Raw genomic sequence first — 21,220 nt, forward strand, 5'->3', positions numbered from 1 at the left:
CTGTAGTGCCACTAAACTAAACAAGCACCTGAGTGGTGCTGGTGCATGATACTATATCCCATTGCTAATTTAGTCAGTTGCTAACTATGGTGCACTGCTACGGATTTCATCTTTCTCACTGTCAGATACATACCAATATATACAAATCTCTCCCCCTCAACACACTGAGGGTAGGAATGAGGGTCAAATGGTAGTTTACTTGTTTGATCTAATGCAAAACAATCCTCTTTCTCTTTCCATCAGATCTACTGCTAGCCTACCTTCTACTCCCACGATGAGGTTCTGAGGGTGGTCGGGCTTTCTGCTGCAATGTGCCTACTAGGCTTCAGAACTCACTTCTTAGAAAACTCCAATCAAACACTTTCACTGTTCAAATTTGGGCTGAAAACCCTCAGTCTGGTAATAATCAGTCTGGTCTTGAGTTTAGTATTATGCCTTGAGATGTTTTTTGTTCTTAAAGTTACATTGGGTATTTGCTGAGGTTACTTGACATGAGCTGTTTATTTTCTATCTTATGATAAATTTTCTCCGGTAAAAATCCTTCAAGACTGTGACCACTTCATGATCGAGAAAATGTAGGGGATGAGAAGGAAAGATGGGACGTCTAGGGAGAAAACAGGGGGCTGCATTTTCTTAAGTGCAACTTTATATGCCAAAGAACTTGTGGCACAGGTTCCTCGTTATGGCTCATCTAGCCAAAAGGACTGGAGGGCTCTGGGTTAATCTTTTTTTTCCGATAATTGTCTAATGTTTTGAATTATTAAATAGTACTGAGATATACAGTAAACTGTATCATTCATAACATGCTAAAAAAACATCCAACATAATCAGATCACAGCAATACCTCAAGTACTGTAGGAACTTGCAAGGACACACTCTAGTTCCAAGTAGACTGCCATTCCCTGTCTTTTGTTTTCAGAAGAGTCTCTTTGCTTCAGAAAATTAAAAATGCCATGGCAACCTGACATCACTCTGCTCCTTGTTAGCCACAATTTGATCATAATCACAGGATTACTCCCCCACAACTAATGTAAAAGTGAAACAGACCCAGCAATTGGTGGTTTTATTCTACAAGTCAGATTAAATATACTTCATCCGTACTTTACAGCAACAAGCAAAAATGTAGAATTCTACAGCTGGTTTATCAATTGTCTTACATGTACTGTGCACCCATACTTTGTATAGAACTGCATACAGTAGTGTTATATTAACTGTTAATTTACTATATCCCAAGCATTTTCTCAGTTCAGTTCTATCAAAGTTTTTCAGTCACACAGAATTCACTGGGAGCTTCTGTTGTGCAACCTCTGGTTCCCACTAGCTTGAAAACAGTCAGACCAATCAATAGGCTATTATTACCACAGTCAGTCATGTGCTTCATTTCCTAGAATCGCATGGGAAGATGCCTTTCTGTAAAAGGCCCTTCACACTCAAAACTGCCTTTTTAATATATGTACTGTACTGCTACCTGAACATTCTCATTGAAATAAAAAAAAAAATAAGTCTCCTGTTGCCATGACAGGCCCATGTGATCAGTATGAGAAAAACGGGTTGTACCAACAAAAAACAAAAAAAATCAGAAACAACTGTGATGTGACTAATTCATGTGTTGTGCAAAAGTCATCCAGAAGTGTATTCTGTCATATTAAAATCTGCATCTCTCTTCTGCAAATCAGTTTCAGTCATGACGGGCAAGACAGAAAATCTGTCTGATTTTGATAGAGGGACGACTGAAGGTGGTTCCGTATCCAAGACTTCCCTTTCAGGAAGAATGGTCACAAAAAGTGATGACTGTGGCCCACTCTGGAAAACAGGCTTTGTTGCAGATGTTTTTTTTTTTTTTTCAGTATGTAGTACAAACATTACTTAAGTTAATAAAGTTTGACTTAAGAGCTGTTATCGAGTGACATGAAATGTTAGTTCCTTGGTCTAACAAATGAAATGCAAGCAATCCAGTTGAGCTTGGAGATGTAAGCCCAACATTTTAATATAACTTTTGCCATCTGAAAGGTTGTGCTTAAGTTTAATATTGGTCACATTAAGCCTTTGCTTTTACATAAACTTTCTCCCCTATTTTTTCTAAAAGGAAAGAAACAAAACACTTTTAGTTTGAGCAGTGGAGAAAAAATGATAGTCTGCACCATACTATACGTTACAATGCTTTCACTATACTTCACTATGCTATTCTAAGCTCTTGGTATACCACATGTTATAAATGGTAAACACAAAGCTTTGAAAGTGAATAACCCTCAGCACAAACAACAACCCCACAGCATCCTTTGGTGCTAGTTACATGATGACAATCATTAAAACACACTGCAAAAAAAACTCAGATTTCTCCAATCTGCCTGTTCTGAGATTTGGAGCTGCCAGCCTCCATATGGCTGGTGTCTCCTCACTACATCCCTACAGGCAGTCAGCGTGAATTATGTCCTCCAGCTTCCAATGTGCTGACACCTCCGTAATTAACCTTTCTATTCCTCTCTCGCTGCGCACTGCGGTGTAGACACAGGGTGCTCGCCATGTGATTCTCTACCACTCTGACCTCCTATTACCTGAAAACAGCACAGCTTTAAAAGTGTGATGATCTATTTTGGCTCAACAGGCTGCATCCAATTTGGAGTTATAACATACAGGGGAGACTAAGGCACATTCATCAAGTTTTGGGTTGTGTAATGCTCTTGCTCTATATACAATAAAATACAATATATTTTATATTCATACAGTGCAAGGCGTTGAGAAACATGACTGAATGGCCTCGTCAAACCAGTTCATCTTTAATAGCCTAGATTTAAAAATGTTAAGATAGTCCCAGGTGGTTGTATTGTTTGGGAAACAATGGCATAGAACGTAGTGATAGGATCAGACCTTGGTCTTCTCCTATAAAAAAAAAATAATAATTACCAGGTGAGAAATACAGCTGGTCTTGAATATGACTGCTATTGCAGAATTTACAATTTTCTTTGGAGATCTGAGGGCGACGTGTGCAGCAGTATGTTGGGGTTGATACTTTTTTTTTTTAATGAAGTTATCCTACCTGCACCCGTTGTTTCTTCTTTCTGTCAGGAATCATCTATTTCCGATACTGAACTTATAAGACTTTGCAGACAGGCATTGAATTACTTTCGCTTGATTCTGAACAAACAACTATACCTTTTACAGACTACTTAAATAATGTTCCGTTGAAACCACACGATTGCCAGTCACTTCATTTATAATCATGTTTTTAACACATGATCACATATTTTTGTGTGAATAGGGTACTAATGATGGGAGGTTTATAAGCAGCCTACCCTTTTAAAAGTTTACTGCAGCATACCATATTAAAGCAAAGTATTGTGAGGACTAGTATAAGATTGGTAAAGCACAGTATTAACCATTACAAAGCACAGTAAATGCACAGTAAAAGCATTGTCCTTCTATATTGTGGAAATTTACTGTGGTACATTTTTATAAGAAATACACTAGGAAACATACAGTGGGACTTATAGTTTTGTCAAGATACTTCCACCATAAATGCATAGAATCAACAAAACAACAGAACCAGAACATGTCCTGCTCTTCTGTTATTCGTTGGTCTTTCTGGATATCAGACCCTGGTTACCATGCTTTCATTATGCTTTATTACACCTATTTTATTATGGTAAAGTTTTATAAGGGAATAATCCCTCTTGTTAGCATAACAAAGTTCATGCAAGGCCCTTGTTGTTTTTAGGAGTTTGGTCTTCCAGTCTGCTTTATTTCCATTTTGACTTCCATCCTTAACCTGCCACCTCACTGTTAATTCATTCCCTGTGTTGCTTGTCTCAGCCGTAGACCTCAGCGGAATGTGCTACAGCAGTGTGTCACACGACACACCAAGGGAATAAAAAAAAAACTCTCCCTCATCACTTTTGTACAGTACTTAAAGAGGCACTGGATGCTAAAAAAAAGAAGCATTTTTGCACATTTTGAAATGCGTTATATAACCGGTAAATAGGGACAGCAATTTTCATAGTCACCAGTTATCCTCTTACAGGCTGGCTTGAGTGATGCTTGTGTGAATTTAATTGCGAAACACCTTACCGTATATGCAAACTAACCTGCTTTGAACCACTTTACAGCGTTTTCGTTCAGATATTATTACAGTAGAAACAGCAGAATAAAAAAGTGTAGAAACTGATTTTGGGTCCATTCTTTTCAAGAAAATGTTTAATTTATTTTACTAAAAACAAAGATTGATACAAAAAAAAAAAACGCTTTATATTTTTTAACAGGAATCCCACACAAATGTTCTGTAGTAATAAAAAGATAGACAAAGCAATCATGTTCAGGTTTACACTAAAATATGATACCCTGGTTATTTTTTTCTAAATTCCTTCATAATTTGCCCTACACTGTACTCCATCAGAAAGCAGACTGAGTTGACTGTTCAGTTTGTTTTCAATCCTTACATGTAGGCACACATGCATTTCATCTTGTTGTTAGCATTCCTGACACTGAAACGCACTCACATTCCTGCTACTAACTCCTTTTTACCACATTTTTTTTTTTTTTACAGGAATGCTAAAAAAGTTTAAGCAAGAAAGACATTTCTAGTCTAAAAATGTGTCTAATAAGGCATGTTTTAGCTGAGAATAAATAAAATCCATGCAATAAATTGAGTAAATATTTTTTTGTAAATTAATTTAATGTGTTTATTAAATAAACATATTCACTCCAGTAGTTTTAATATATTTCTAATATTACCTTTTTCACAGCTAAAAGTTATTTGAATTTAACCTTTTTTGGTATTACTGAGAAAAAAAATAAATAAATAAGGGGCAATGCATCTTTAAATGATGTTCATCCGCTGAAATTAATGAAAGGGTTTTTCTAGTCATTTAAACTGGAAAATGCCTTTCTTTCCTTTAGTGAACTTAAACTGTGGGGGGGGGGACGGGGGGGGGGGGGGGACGGACGACTTTATTAAACTCTTGTAAGAAAATGTTTCTTCTTAATTGAACAATATTAAAATACATCCGCTAATGAGGGAGTTGTCATGTTCCACAGCAGTGACCCCAAATCAGGGAGCAACACTTTTGTCACCTATGATTGAATATATTTTTCAGCATATCAAAAATAAAATATTCTTTGTAAATTCAACAAAATATCTCTGTGTTTGTCCCCAGCACTCATTTGTTTAAAATTACACAAGAGCCACTTGACCAGCTGATCCCCACATTACCAATAACCTGGTCTGCAAGCGATACCGTTCTGCACACTTGATGAGTCACATTGCAGTACCTACAGCACAACCCACAATAAAGTTGAAGCTTTTACTTTCAACACAAACACGTGAAAGTTGAGTTCTCCAATGCGAGTTGTCAAGCATAACATTTTTAAACTCAGGTACTGAATTCAGCACCCACAACAGGATGAAGCACTTCTGAAATGTATTCACTGCATTAATTCAACCATAAGTCTTTGGCAAGCGTAGGGGTATTTTACTATTTTTAAAATATATTTAAAACTATATTACTTAGAGGAATATTTGCAGTGAGGGTCTATATACAAGGTGATTTGCACCATTTGATCATGAACTGTTCGCATTGAGTTCTGACATGGCACATGGTAATTCTCAGACTCCAGTTAGCTAAAAACATTAGAGTGTATGTTTGCCCATTCCTAATTTTGTTTAATAAACCTGCAATATTTATGGGTTTTTCACTGTTCCTATTGTGTGTTGTTTATGAATCACTCTGTATATTTGGAACATCACAAACACAAAAAAACAAAACAAAAAATATCTTAGTTTTTGTATAACAGAATTGTGTATGTTCTGCCTTTCTTCCTCAGTAGTGCTAGAAAAAAATTAATTAAATTCAGCCCTGCAAATTCAAAAGTTTAATATGGTGGTCCTCACATATTTTTGCACTTTTCAAGTTACAGCAAATGCACGTTCCACAAAGAATTATTAGTATATTATAGTCTGTTTTAAATAGGGGTGATTACCCCTATTTATCTACATATTTGTCCACCTGACACAAGCAATAGAAGCTAAGAAAAAATGCTACGAATGCATATTTCCCTGCACTAGTTGTGTGGAGAGGAGGAATTTGGAATAGAACCAGATGACAGGGCAAACAGCTGAGCATTCTGAAAACTAAGTTCTCTTTCCATTCTCTTTATGAATACAACATGGTCATAATATAACATAATAGAAGTGACTGTTACATGTTGTATGTATATATACAGATGTGCTCAACTTTGTTGGTACCCCTCCACAAAAAACGAAGAATGCACAATTTTCTCTGAAATAACTTGAAACTGACAAAAGTAATTGGCATCCACCATTGTTTATTCCATATTTAATAGAAATCAGACTTTGATTTTGATTTTTTATTCAACATAATATTGTAAATAAGAAAACAAATGAAAATGGCATGGACAAAAATGATGGGACCGCTAACCTAATATTTTGTTGCACAACCTTTAGAGGCAATCACTGCAATCAAACGTTTTCTGTAGCTCTCAATGAGACTTCTGCACCTGTTAACAGGTAGTTTGGCCCACTCTTCCTGAGCAAACTGCTCCAGCTGTCTCAGGTTTGATGGGTGCCTTCTCCAGACTGCAAGTTTCAGCTCTTTCCATTGATGTTCGATAGGATTCAGATCAGGACTCATAGAAGGCCACTTCAGAATAGTCCAATGTTTTGTTCTTATCCATTCTTGGGTGCTTTTAGCTGTGTGTTTTGGGTCATTATCCTGTTGGAGGACCCATGACCTGCGACTCAGACAGAGCTTTCTGACACTGGGCAGTACGTTTCTCTCCAGAATGCCTTGATAGTCTTGAGATTTCATTGTGCCCTGCACAGATTCAAGGCACCCTGTGCCAGGCGCAGCAAAACAGCCCCAAAACATAACCGAGCCTCCTCCATGTTTCACTGTAGGTATGGTGTTCTTTTCTTTGAAAGCTTCATTTTTTCGTCTGTGAACATAGAGCTGATGTGACTTGCCAAAAAGCTCCAGTTTTGACTCATCTGTCCAAAGGACACTCTCCCAGAAGGATTGTGGCTTGTCAATATTTAGCAAATTCCAGTCTGGCTTTCTTATGTTTTTCTTTCAAAAGTGGAGTCCTCCTGGGTCTTCTTCCATGGAGCCCACTTTCGCTCAAAAAGCGACGGATGGTGCGATCAGAAACTGACGTACCTTCACCTTGGAGTTCAGCTTGTATCTCTTTGGCAGTTATCCTCTGTTCTTTTTCTACCATTCGCACTATCCTTCTGTTCAATCTAGGGTTGATTTTCCTCTTGCGGCCGCACCCAGGGAGGTTGGCTACAGTTCCATGGACCTTAAACTTCTTAATAATATTTGCAACTGTTGTCACAGGAACATCAAGCTGCTTGGAGATGGTCTTGTAGCCTTTACCTTTACCATGCTTGTCTATTATTTTCTTTCTGATCTCCTCAGACAACTCTCTCCTTTGCTTTCTCTGGCCCATGTTCAGTGTGGTGCACACAATGATACCAAACAGCACAGTGACTACTTTTCTCCATTTAAATAGGCTGAATGACTGATTACAAGATTGGAGACGTGTGATACTAATTAAAGAAACTACTTAGTTTGAAATATCACTATAATCCAATTATTTATTATCTTTTCTAAGGGGTACCAACAAATGTGTCCAGGCCATTTTAGAATATCTTTGTAGAATAAGCAATAATTCATCTCTTTTCACAGCTTCTTTGCTTTATTCTATGACATACCAAAGGCATGCAAGCATACATGATAAAATAGCTTTTAATTTCACCACTTTTCAGGAGGAATGAAGCATTAAAAAACGATTTTAAAACAAAGATCATTCCAATAACATTTAAAATGTATTGTATGATTAAAAGAATACCAACAAATTTGAGCATGTCTGTATATATATATATATATATATATATATATATATATATATATATATATATATATATATATATATATATTATGTATATATATAATTTTAAGACCGAAAGAATAAAGAAGTTCATGTGAGTATTTCCATTTTACAAAAAGGGTGAATAGAGACAATATAGGACAACACACCTAGGGGCACATTCTTGGATTCCCTTGAGTGCTATAGATTTCAACAATCATTAGGCCATTCCCCTATAGGGGGCTGACTATCCCCCAGGACAGGGACATAATATAATACTAGGTGGGTGCTTAACCAAGTTCATGAAGTCAGACTTTAGATTCACATTCTATTAAAAACAACATTTCATGTCTGAAAATTATTTCCAAACGTAATCAAATATTAAGTATTCATTAATTTTGAATTAGCTGGAAAATTATAATTTTTATTTTTTAGCAGACTATTTATTATTATTTATTTCTTAGCAGACGCCCTTATCCAGGGCGATTTTTACAATATTACAGTAAAAAAAAATCTAAAATAATCTATTACCTATTAAAGAAGAGTAAGACTCTTCCATAAAATAGAATGTGTGTTCATTGTTTCGTAAATAACTGTGTGTTCACTGTTTCGTAAATCACTGATGCATTGGTTAACATCGCATGATATCTTGTCATGCAGTCATGTATAAATTCTGTTATATGAACTAATATGAACATGGTCATTTTTGCCATTGAATACATTTCAAGCAGTTTGAACATTCTTCTATTTGTCCCCGCACTACAGCTTTTCACTTGCTCGTGATATCCAGCCTGATATCCACTGCACTATGCCCCTCAAACTCCAGAGCTTGTTAGGCTAGTGCCTGGACCTCAGCTCCTTCCTCAGTCATAGTTCACAACAAGGTTTACCCAATGGAGCAACCCAGGAAACTAACACCAAAAGGTGCCAGGGAGACTTAAACATGGGGATAACTAACTCAAGCTGACAATTATAATACTTATTGTCAAAGCTGTGGTAGTATTTGAATATGCCACCGTTTAGATCAGTTTAATAGACCAGCAGTAAACCTCTTCCAAATAACTTTTTTTTTTTCATTGCAGTATAACGTGTTATATTCGCATCTATGATTCACAGCCGGACTTTACTGCTGATACAACAAAAACAGAAATGAGACATGCTTACTAAACATACAAACTGTACCTACGCACATACAAAATGCATAAACTGCATGGAGATTTCAAACTAAGGTAAAACGTAGGCTGTCTTGTCAGTATATTTTTGACGGAAAGTTTTACATCAAATGCTCATTTTGCAGTGCTGCTATGAAAAAATTAAAATAAAATATTTCTAAATAATTTGAAGGACGCTGTCTGTCAAGATATTATATAGTCCCTGAAAAAAATATAAGGCTACAATAGTTTTTAACAAGTCTGAGGGGTTTCTTTAATGTTAGGTGTTAGTCATTGTTTCTCTATAACACTAGACCTTCTTTCATTTCTGCTTATAAAGTATTATTTGCCTCCAGCCTGCATACACTTCATCATTCCAGACTAATCAAGCCACACTGTGACCTTTCAGCTCCACTATACTAATAATAATTGCAGCTTTTTGTCTTTTAAGCAATGCAATAACACTTGCAGGTGTCAGCACAGGGACCCTTATACCCAGTCAAAGGTGAGTGTACTACAGTTTTGTTGCCTGTCATTAGCTCTGCAAGGAATGTATTCTTTTGCACTGCACCAGTGAAAAGTGTCCATTGACTTCAAGCATCGCATGTGCAGAACTGTGTATTTTAACTTTCTAGATTGATAGTCACTTAGTACCAGCATGGTATATTATAAAGGCAGGTTCTGATAATTATACTGAAGGGAACTGAATGGAGATTACAAAGTGGCCAAGATGACTTAATACATACATACACACAAAGTACATGCATACACACATAGATACATATTAGTATACGGTCAGAAGACGAACAGAAAGGTAAAGACATTTAACATGCTCCTTATAGCAAATAAACTCGACTTTATATTCTATTAAAATGTGTATTTACACGCCACTGTGTTGAATACGGAGAAAAGCCCTGGATTACACCAAGTCATTTTAAACAGGGTTACTACAGGTTATTGCTCTGCTCCCCTCCCCTCCCTTCTCCTCCCTTCCCTTCTCCTCTCCTCTCTTCCCCTTCCCCTCTCCTATCCTCCCCTTCCCCTCTCCTCTCTGTTTCTTGATCTCTTACCAACTTGAATCCCACAGCAGTTGTACGTGTCTCCGGGAATTTGGGGAATTGGTACCACATAAATACACAAAGACAGACATGCCTCCCTAAAAACCAACATCCACTGTGCGCAAAATACACAGATACGTTAAAAACATTAAATAAACTAACCACGCAAAAAAGAATGTAAATATTACACCGCACAAAAGTCTGGTTTCAAAATTTTTTAAAAAAACACGGCATTTTGTTTCGTATTATTTATTACTTTAAATGTTTTATAATACACTGTATAGTAAAGTTCAGTGGGTACAGCACACACATTTGAGCAAACTGATTTGATTATATTTTGTTTCGTTTCCTTATGTCTAATTAAAATGTCAGTTCTTGATTGCTTTCAATGCAATTTAAAGGGAGACATTTAAAGGGATATTGTTGTCGTGAGAATTTGTAATGGTTTTTAAATTTGCTTCACCTCTTAATAATAATAATAATAATAATAATAATAATAATAATAATAATAATAATAATAATAATAATAATGTCCCCATGCTGCAAACTAAACGTCATTATAGCTATCGCTATTCTCCCCTCTGGCTTTCCAATTATCTTTAATAAATAATTGAACACATAAATACCAATTATTATTATTATTATTATTATTATTATTATTATTATTATTATAAATAGTATGCTTGTACCATCCCCGTGCTTACCTGTACGAAGTCTGCTTTCTGAATGCCAGCCCCTTGAGCTTCTCTTCCAGCGACTCTTCCATGTCCCTGGGGCCGAGTTGGGGCTCGCCTCCCCTCGCCTCGTTCCTACTGCAGCGGCGCTCGTCTCCCTCTCCTCCAGCAGCTTCGAAGGGCGCTAACCGATTACAGATCTGGTTTTGTGGGCTTAGCTCTCCCTGAACCGGGCAGGGTTTGGCCAGGGGGTCCATGCCCCCCTCCACGGGCAAGGGTGGACCCCCTCTCAGCGGCTGGCAGCAGCAGGCGGTGTTCGTTATCTCGGAGCTGGGTACAAGGCAGGGCTCAGTGTTGGGCTCGTTCCACTGCAGGGCGGCTCGATCACGGATCCGCTAGGGAGGAAGAGAAGTCTAGCTGGAAATGGCAGCATAGGCAGTGTTAGCAGCAGTAGCAAGCTGCAGCATCCTTCTCCGGCTGCACTGCACAGGGGCATGCTGGGATACTCCCCCTCCTCCTAGCGCAGCATCAGCTGGGAATAAGTAGGGCATTGGGTGCCCGGCAATAGAAGAAGACACACACGCACACGCACACGCAAAGACACACACGCACACATACGCATAGAGGGGCTCCACCGTGATCCCGTCAGCATCAGCAAGACACCACGGTGTGTGTCTGTTAAAGATGTCAACTGCCCTTCTCTGTCCTTAGAAAGGATTGTCCCCCAGTTTGAGCTACTGCACCTCATCGGCTAGAATGGTTTTACAGGTGGTGTATATAAATGTGTAGTTTTGAATCATTTTAACAAAGTAAAGAAAGCAGAGTAGATAGAAAGGATCTTATTTACAACCAAAACCAAAGACAATTGCCATCTTTAATGCTAGGAGCAGGGGGTTTACAGCCTGAATATATGTATATTGATTTTTCACTTATATTAATACCTTCTAAAAAAAATGTACAACTTAAATAAAAATGTTTTTGGTTATGGAAACGCTGTTACTAACTAAATACATCTTAACTGTGTTAAATTCCCTAGTAACTTTCTGTTAACATATTACAGCCACTTCCGATGAGCTGGTGACTGGCACTGGGAACTGAAACACACATTTACTGGCTTCAGGCTGGATACAGTATGCTCCTGGAAGAAAACCCCAGAACAGGGGTACTGCATTTGGATTAATTTATGAGTCTAGGCAACAACAACGTGCCTTTTGAATTTTCCACTAAAGCTGAATATTCTTAATGATTTTCAAACAGCATTTCAGTCTCATAAACTGTAACAGGAACTATTATTTGATACCAGCACAGCTGTCAGTTCTGACCATGATAAACTAAATACAAAAATGCAACTTCCTATGAAAAAACAAAAAAACAGCCCACCCTAAGGAGCCTATTCACTTTAACATTTTTTTTAAGGGTGGGCAGTTCACACTCCAGGTTGTTCATTTGTGTCTTTTCGTTACAGTTCTATACACTCTGTTAACCCTCTTACATAGCTTGTATTTACATGTACAATTCATGATTTGTAAACAGCATTTGTTCTCATTTTTTAAAGTATGATTTAAAAATCAATCAGATATGTTGACATTTAGTTTGTAATGTGGGACAGGCAAGTTACAGATATTTCCTCTGTAAAGACCTGATAGGTTTCAAGACACAACCGAACAAAGATTCACATTTGACTCAGACTGTACACTTGCTGGTTGTCAGAAACCAGCCACTGATTATCAACTAGTGAAACTAAAGCTTTTACACTGCAAGTTTCTGAGCCACATGAAAAATATTTTGCTCCGTGGACGAACTTTCTGAAGGGGGTGAATTAATCCTTAACTATGGAGAAAAACTTCAACATTTGTCTCAATTGTATTCGGTTTGCAAATGCCTGAACAAACGATAAACGTGCGCTGCGATAGCAATAAGAGGAACTCCCTGTGACTAGCAGTGATATTGAAAGTGTTGCATATTGGTTAAGGTTTCTGGCTTCACCTCAGAAAGTTCAGGACTAAACTGTTTGAAAAAATATTAACTGCTTGTTTATATAATTATTAATATACTTTATCCCCTGATATATTCATCAGCATATATATATAGCATTTTATATATATATATATATATATATATATATATATATATATATATATATATATATATATATATATATATATATATATATATATATATATATATATATATATAGGCTGGAGGCTGTGTGGTCCAGTGGTTAAAGAAAAGGGCTTGTAACCCGGAGGTCCCTGGTTCAAATCCCACCTCAGCCACTGACTCATTGTGTGACACTGAGCAAGTCACTTAACCTCCTTGTGCTCTGTCTTTCGGGTGAGACATAATTGTAAGTGACTCTGCAGCTGATGCATAGATCACACCTAGTCTCTGTAAGTCGTCTTGGATAAAGACGTCTGCTAAATAAACAAATAATTTTTATATATATATATATATATATATATATATATATATATAAACAAAATAACTCAAATGCTGTAGAGTCCAGTGAGTGGGCTTCATGGTGGAATGTTCATCCCAAAAGGTTCCGAAGTTCCTAGTTTGAAAATCAGCTTGTGATCTTTCTGCTTTCTGTACATTCCACAGACAGTGTCATCATCAGTAGAATGTCCATCAGTTTTTAAGGATTGCTACGGATTCATCTTCCCTGCCAGTGTGAGCGGCAATCCGGTAAGAACAACGGGAAAGGACACTGGCTGTTTTGGGGTGCTTCTGTGTTGTTATGTGTTGTGTTATTTTATTAGTTAGTTAGTTGTGTATTTTAAATGTTTATAATTCTCCATTTGCTTTTAAATGTCTGCTGTGTCTTTTCATCTGCCCTTTCTCTCTGTATCCTTTTTCTTTTTCTATTTTATACTATCAGGATATCATAATGTGTGCATGTGAATGTTAGTTTAATTGAAGTTAATGTTTTTTTTCTGTTTGTTTGTTTTTAATATAACTGGGAGAAGATGTATTTTATTTGACCTAAATATATATTTTGTTTACAGTAATATAGTATTGTGGAGGTGTGGATGTTTCTGATCCCAGATTGGGTGTAATGAGATTGTCTTTTGGAGTGATGCTATTTTTGGGGATGTGATGTGAGGTTGCTGCTGTCTTGGGTTATTTATCTGTATGCTCGATCATATTCCCTTCTGTAAATGTTACTTTATTTGTATTGTACGTTGTCCCTGTCAAATAAATACATAAAAAAAATATTTTAAAAAATCATTTTAGTACTGATGGACATTCTATTGATGATGACACTGTCAGTGGAATGTACAGAAAGCAAAAAGATCACAAGCTGATTTTCAAGCTAGGCACTTCGGAACCTTTTGGGATAAACATTCCACCATGAGGCCCTACTTGGCTTTATTCGAAATGAATTCTTAAAAACAAAACTCACTGGACTCTATAGAATTTTAGCTGATGAAGCTGATCAAGTCCGAAACATCCTAAATACTTTTGCATTTATGTTGTACTTTGTGCATCTTTACTACTACTTAAGTTTTTTTTGGTTTATTTTGAATATTCTAGTATGCATTGTATTGAAATCTTCTCTCTCTCTATACACTGAGAGGAACAAAAACATTTTTAATGACTACAAATAATACCAAATACATTTTACTGTGGAAAATGTTTACTTTTCCCATGGTTATACTGTGCATTTACTATACATTACAATGCTTTGCAATCTTTTTCAATAGTTTTACCATACTTCTCTAGGCTTTGCAATGCTTGCGCTATTATTTATTACTCTGCTACTGTATGCTTTTACTGTGTGCTTAATATTACAAGGGTAGTTTCTTGCTAGTTTTATACAATGGTTTTATTCCGCTCAGAATTTTGCCTTTGCATTTGCTCAAAATCACTGTAACACAATACTGTATATGTACAAATGTACAAATATCTGGAAACTGGTGCAGTTGAAATAACTGAAGCACATAAGGACACAGACCATTATTGCTTTTACTAAGGAAAATATTTATTTGCTCTGGGGGGAAAAAAAAACAAAAACCTTAACATATCTTTAGTCTGTTTGTTTATTTGTAAATTCACAAGCAAGAACTGCAAATGAAAATCTTGACTTTGAAGATGTTTGCTTTTAAGATGAAACACATTTTTTGTTGCAGTGCTAAGATAGAACAGTGTGGTAAGGAACCACATACTATACAGTGCATATTCAGAATCATAAATACAATACAGTGGGTGGGGAGGGTAAATGGGAAGATAGGTTCACAACAATCAGTTTAAGGCAATGGGTTGTGATAAATTGATCCAAACAATTGCAGACCTGAATGCCATCTACTTAATTTAAAATAAGGCTCTTAATTATCCTGGACCATGAAGTACAACTATAAGAAACCAAGTGCCTGATAAACCAGCACTCTTTTCTTTAAGATTTGACAATCTGTACTTACTATGCAGCCATCTGATTGCAGTGAATTTAGCAAATGTCTTCAGTGTACAATGCTCACTATTTCACGATTTGAATATTCAGTTGATTCATTAGGCCACTATACTCTGCAAGGACTCTTCACTAATCCACTGCCTTCTACATTTCATGAAGTCAGATAATGAATTACAGGGACAATGTATTTTAAACATTAGGGAGGATGCCCATTTGAATTCTTTAAATAGTGACGACCTCCTAAACATAAGCGGCATCTCTCCGATCCAAATCAGTTTCAGTTACAATGGGCAAAACATCAGATTTGACAGATAGAGGGCTAATCGTAGCTGCTCGGATGGCAGGTGCTTCCAAATCCAAAACTGCACAAATTAGTGATGTTTCACCAGGCTGTATGAGTCATTCTGGAGAACAGACATTGCTACATATTTCCACCCACAACTTCCCTGAAGGAATCAGAGGCAGTAAAATAATTGAGGAATGATCTGTATCTCCCCAGTATAATTGAATCACTATGCAGATATTTTTAATCATATTTTTTTTTACGGGGGGCAGAGGTGTAGTATTCAAATAAAATAATAATAACAACAAATAAAACACAGATGACTAAATATTTTTGGAAGTATACAAAAAAAACCTGAAAAAATACATAAAAAACACTAACAATGAATACAATATGTATAATAATATATAAATACTGAAGAGAAAAGTATAAGCCTGTGATGTTGAGAGTATTGGCTGAAAGGGAATGGGAGGGGGGGAGGGGTGTGAGGGGGAGCAGGACCTCAGGATGTTTCGTTCACTGTCCTCTCAATCTCTATCACTTTTCTGCTTTCATTTGCTCGCAGTTCCATGTGAGATCTGCCGAAAAAACAAAAAAAAGAGTCAGTTTAAAACCCTAAATTTGGAGATGTAATGCTGCAAAATTGAATAATTTCCTAAAGCCATGCAACCGTTTATCTGGCAACTGCGGAAACAACTTGTAGGAGACATTTTCAAGTAATTGTTTGCCATTGGCTGAAATCAAATCTGTGAGATTTTTTTGCTTGAACTTTGCACATGGCAAAAATTACTTGAAAATCACTTACAATAAGAAAAGGTGCTTAAACAAAAAAATTACCTGAAAACATGCATGGAGGGAGCGACTGTGTGAATGAGACCTCTGACTTGCTTACCTGTGAGGGTGCAAGTCTATCAGTATGGATTTCTCTGTCTGCGTGTCATTGCTGCTCAGATACTCAGCGTGACTGTCTGGCTCTTGTGCCTGTGCTGTGTATCGTGGGCCTGTGTCCTTCTGTCTGTCCCATGCCTCAGTGTACTCCACGGACAGCACAGAGGGGTGCAGCTCCTCAAGTGCACTGCGCTCCTCATACCCCAGCAAGCTCCTCGACCGAACTACATCGGAAACACAGTAGAGAGACATGCTTTAAAGAGCTGCAGGGTTCCACAATCAAGTTCAACACAATTCATTGGTATATGCTTACTACATTCTTCCATAGAGTACAATTATGTGCACTGAACAGCAGTGGCTACCTAACAGGTGGACTAGGGGTAGGGGGAGCTGTGGAAGTAACTAACCTACAACAGTTAGTACAGAAAACATTTAAAAAGATACATGTCATATCCCCCAGGAATACCATCTATCAATGTACTGCATGTGGGAAGTTTCCAGCAGTCAGGGTGAGGTCATCATAAAGCACAGCAGCATATTCACATAGGGGAAGATCCAGCACGATTCACTGAATGTGGGAAGTTTAAGATAGCAGGGAGATCTAAAACACACCAGTACGTTCCCCACATGGAATAAAACCATGCATCACTGTTCTGCACGTGGGAAGAGTTTCAATCAGGTGAAACAACTGCTGCCAAATTCATTCAGCTGGAGACTGACAGTTGTACTTAGTCCTGCCAAATAGATTTGTACTTTGCCTCTGCAAACTGAATATGCAGTTGTAAAGTAAAACAGATACTGGGAAAAAGTATTAACTATAAAGTAAAAGCTTTGTGTAGGGGGTGATTCAATACAATATACCCTCTTTCAAATGCAAGGACATCTTCTTATGTATGTATGTATGTATGTATGTATGCCCCACCAAGTATCAGATGAACAATGTAGGGTGGGGCAATTGTTGCCTGCTTTACCCATTAGAATGGAACACCAAATATTGTTTATGTACGTTTGGGTAGGATATTTGTTCTTTGTTTTACCAAGAGTAACTTAAAAAAAAGGTTGCAACATTCAATGTGGTACTAGGTTGGGGCTGTCACTATTGTCACATTTTAATAATCTGTTACACTACACACCTCTCCTGTCAGTCTATGAACGGTATCTGAGAATTCCTTTATGCCCTCTCAATACAAGGAGCTTCCAGGGCAGTATTCGTCACGTGTACCTACATTTATACAAATCACATTAGCCCTGACATACCTAATAATTGCTGTGTCATGCTATCGGACGTTCAAGATGTTAGCACTGCTGCCAAACAGCCAATGGGAAAAGCCTCATTTACAAGGTTTAACCTCATTTTGATGGACGATTTCCAGGCTGTAATGCAATGTTATTGTCACCCGAGACCATCCCTGCTGGATTCAATAAACCAGTGTGCACGTAGTCTTTAGACTCTGCTAATGGAGTAAATGCTAGTAGGAGCTTTGGCTGTGTGTCTGTCTGTGTGTGTGTGTGTGTGCGCGTGCGTGCGTGCGTGAACGTGATGTCCTTACCTGTGGCTGTATAGGATTCTTTTGCTGAACTCTGGCTGGGAATTCCTGTTGTTGTGATAGTGGAGCAGGGACCAAAACTCGGTGAGAAGCTACCCAGGAAGACTGCAAAACACAGCATCACCACCTAGGAGAGAGAAAGACACACATAGATATGGGTCACTAAAATATAGCCAGGGGGGACTTTGTAAACAAAGGAAAATTAGTTCCTGTGTTAAAGACTCCAGCTTTGCGTAACTATTAAGCCAATTATGCCATTTTACCATGGATACAGTAAGCATCAGGTGTTGAAACAGGTTTTCTTAAATGCTTAAATCAACAAGCGTAAATAGGTAACAGCTAAGCAGGGTTCTACCCAGGAATTCTGTACAGCCAAGTGCTTAACACAGAAAACCTGCTCTTTCAACTTTCCGATTGGTTCAAATTGGTTGTCCCTCTTAGAATACCGTAATTCATTTTCGTTTAACCATTTAGTGCATGCCAGGATTTAAGAGTGTAGTCATCGTTTAAATATAAAATTAGTCACGGAACCGCATTATGTAGCAAAGGACTCAAACTGAAAGACCTTTATTTTTTTAAAAACTTTCTGACAGTTCTTTGGATAGAAAGAGGGTTACTTGCATCAAAAGTCAGTTCCAGTATCACAGAAGTGCATAGTCTGCTGTACCAGCATGCATGCTTTCACGTCTTAAAATACACTCTAGTAGTTTTTCTGCTACAGACAAAAACAATACACAACAAATGAAACCCGTCGATTTCGACAGAGTACTCTTTTAGAAATTCAGGATCAGAGCAAACCTATGAAATCAAGCAAAGTACGATACCACAACCAGTGCTGTTGGATAGCTACCGACTGCAGACCCGTTAACATTATTTATTTTTAAACAATATTGTTTTTACAATTATGGAAGATATAACCCTTACTCAGTGAATATTTTGTTTTATTTCGGCAATTTAAAGTTATTAATACAAGAGAATTTAAAATTATTATTATTAAAATGGCAATGAAAAACATCAGTTTTTTAAAATGCAGTAAGGCGAGTAATAAACTGACTCCATTGTGATTTAGCAGTTGGTTCAAACAATTTAACAAAAATGCTGGATTGTAAATGAATATAAAATGATAAAGATAATCTAGAAACATAAAACAGGGATTTTATGCTGTGTTGTTTATTGGATAATAATAATAATAATAATAATAATAATAATAATAATAATAATAATAATAATAATAATATTTTTTTTTGTTAAATTGCTTCACAGACCATTTAAGATGCTCTTCAAGTGGAACATCACATTGCAAGTCTCCCATGCTTTGAAACCAAGAAAAACAGGTTTGTTTATGATAACCTGTGACTACTGCTTGAAGGAGCTCTTTGATAACGTGACACCTGAAACTTCACATCAATGCCACTGCTTAAAGAGACATTTGGCACGGGTCTGAAATACCAGTTACCTTAACTACATAAATGTGCTATTTTTCGTTGTTTAGAATCATTTTGTAGATCATTTTCTGCATCAGTCTTCACATCCAGAAACATGTCTTATCTCACCATAGTGTAACAGTGAACCTGCACCCCAGCAACACTCCAGCCCTAGGGTGGATACATATGGAAGAAATACTGTTTGAGGAGTATTTAGGCTACAAATGTTTTAAACATATGGACAGGTTTGAATATACAATAAGTACCATAGGTGTTGTAGCTAAATCTTAGGGCAGGAGAAAGCCTGAGAGAAGTAGTTTACAGTAGATGGAAATATTTACTCAAACCCACATTCACATACAAGAACCATAAAGTCTGAATTAGCTAAAAGATGAAAACTCATCCCTCACAAATGTTTATTTTTTTACAATTTCCCCATGACATCCCAGGTTTTAATCATAAAACTTTGAATATATTGGTTTGAGAACAAGAACAAAAAAAAAATAAGACCTACAGTTTAAGACAGACACAATTAGCTTCCCATGGTGACAAAACAGGATTTTCTGTACTTGTTGCAGCTATAGTGCTCACACACATCACATAGTAAAATTGAGAAAATTCATACAGGTAACCTAATCCATGCAAAGGAGATGAATAAGACTGTATCAAATTGTCCCAGTATTTTCAATAACTTCTTGTAGCAAATGTCCTTGCAAACTCAGGCAAACACATCCCAATAAATATAAGCTTATTTTTCATAATCAATCACAAGCATGACATTATGCAAATATAGGTGACCACAAGCTAGAGTTTTAAATGATGACGAATTTGACAAAGAATGCCTTTACCAAGTTTTAATACAATTTCTAATTACAATTTTACAGTTCTCTCAAGATAAAGCTAAAATATGAAGCACAGTTACCGTAATAAGTGTCACAAGAAAAAAATAAAAACAAGAAGGAATGGGAACTACTCTTGCCAAAACTTGAATTGTGTCTCAGTGTGTTATAACTAGGGCTTCTGCTTTTCAGGTTTTATTCATTGTATTTTTCGGTGCTATTTTCGGGTTTTATGTAAATCTTTTTTTTCGGGGCTTTCGTTTTTGATATACTGTATGAAACTAGTGTTTTCGGTTACTTTCCAAAATGCTTGAGCGGTTTGTCAAAATGTGTATAGTAACTCGACAGTACTTGCACACTTAAGTTGTATCTTCTTTCCTTTGCTGTCTTCCATAACAAAATTTTTGTAGTAGGTTTTATTTTTTTAATGGGAAAAGGGTAAAGTCAACATGAATAGATTAACCATTTCCACAGTTTTTCTGGTGTTTATTGGCTATCCACCGATTTCATTTCTTTTTGTATCGGGGGTGTTTTATCGGGTTTTATCGGTTAAAACTGAAAATCAGAAGCCCTAGTTATAACCACACACATGTGTAATTATTACAGTAAAAACAGAATTTTAGATTTGTGATACATTAGAATGTAATGCCCACCCTCGGGGTGGGATGCTTGGATAAAGACCATGGGTGGCATTAAATTCTCATACCACACACCACCCCATGCATTATTCTCTATTTAACAACCGAGCACAATTACATGTGGATTGAGTAGGCTTGATGCACGGTTTCAGAATGATAATTATTTATAGCACCTATTCTAATCACCAACAATCATTTCACTGAAAGAACAGTAAAGTGGCTAAGAAATATTCTTGCTGGTTTTTATAACAACATTTTTTTTTTCTTGTTGGAATCAGATGACTGATTTTATGAAGAATAAGAGTACAATTAGAAAATCCCCAATTTACAAATGTATGTGGGTCACTTGATCTCCAATATATAAGCTGTGTGAGAGTTGTGTGCAACTATTAGGCTACAATAATGCAAACTCAGAATCAGTGTGGA

The 21,220-nt window shown here is 36.8% G+C and overlaps 2 protein-coding genes across 6 annotated transcripts in view; both read right to left on the reverse strand.

The window, feature by feature from the left end:
* Positions 1–11,263, reverse strand: part of LOC117419966 (diacylglycerol kinase iota-like) — an 87,458-nt gene extending 76,195 nt beyond the window's left edge. For all 5 annotated transcript variants that reach the window (XM_034033421.3, XM_034033423.3, XM_034033420.3 and 2 more), the window contains exon 1: positions 10,795–11,263. In XM_034033421.3, coding sequence (XP_033889312.1) covers positions 10,795–11,021 — 227 coding nt within the window. In that variant the 5' untranslated portion in view covers positions 11,022–11,263. The remainder of the gene's footprint in view (positions 1–10,794) is intronic.
* Positions 11,264–14,724: 3,461 nt separating this feature from the next.
* LOC117419509 (cyclic AMP-responsive element-binding protein 3-like protein 2) overlaps positions 14,725–21,220 on the reverse strand; it is a 31,261-nt gene continuing 24,765 nt past the window's right edge. The window contains exons 10-12 of the mRNA XM_034032298.3: positions 17,897–18,020; positions 16,351–16,570; positions 14,725–16,036 (exon numbers count right to left, since the gene is read on the reverse strand). Coding sequence (XP_033888189.2) covers positions 15,961–16,036; positions 16,351–16,570; positions 17,897–18,020 — 420 coding nt within the window. The 3' untranslated portion in view covers positions 14,725–15,960. The remainder of the gene's footprint in view (positions 16,037–16,350; positions 16,571–17,896; positions 18,021–21,220) is intronic.

Source organism: Acipenser ruthenus, chromosome 14 (assembly GCF_902713425.1).
Source record: "Acipenser ruthenus chromosome 14, fAciRut3.2 maternal haplotype, whole genome shotgun sequence".
Lineage (NCBI taxonomy): Eukaryota > Metazoa > Chordata > Actinopteri > Acipenseriformes > Acipenseridae > Acipenser > Acipenser ruthenus.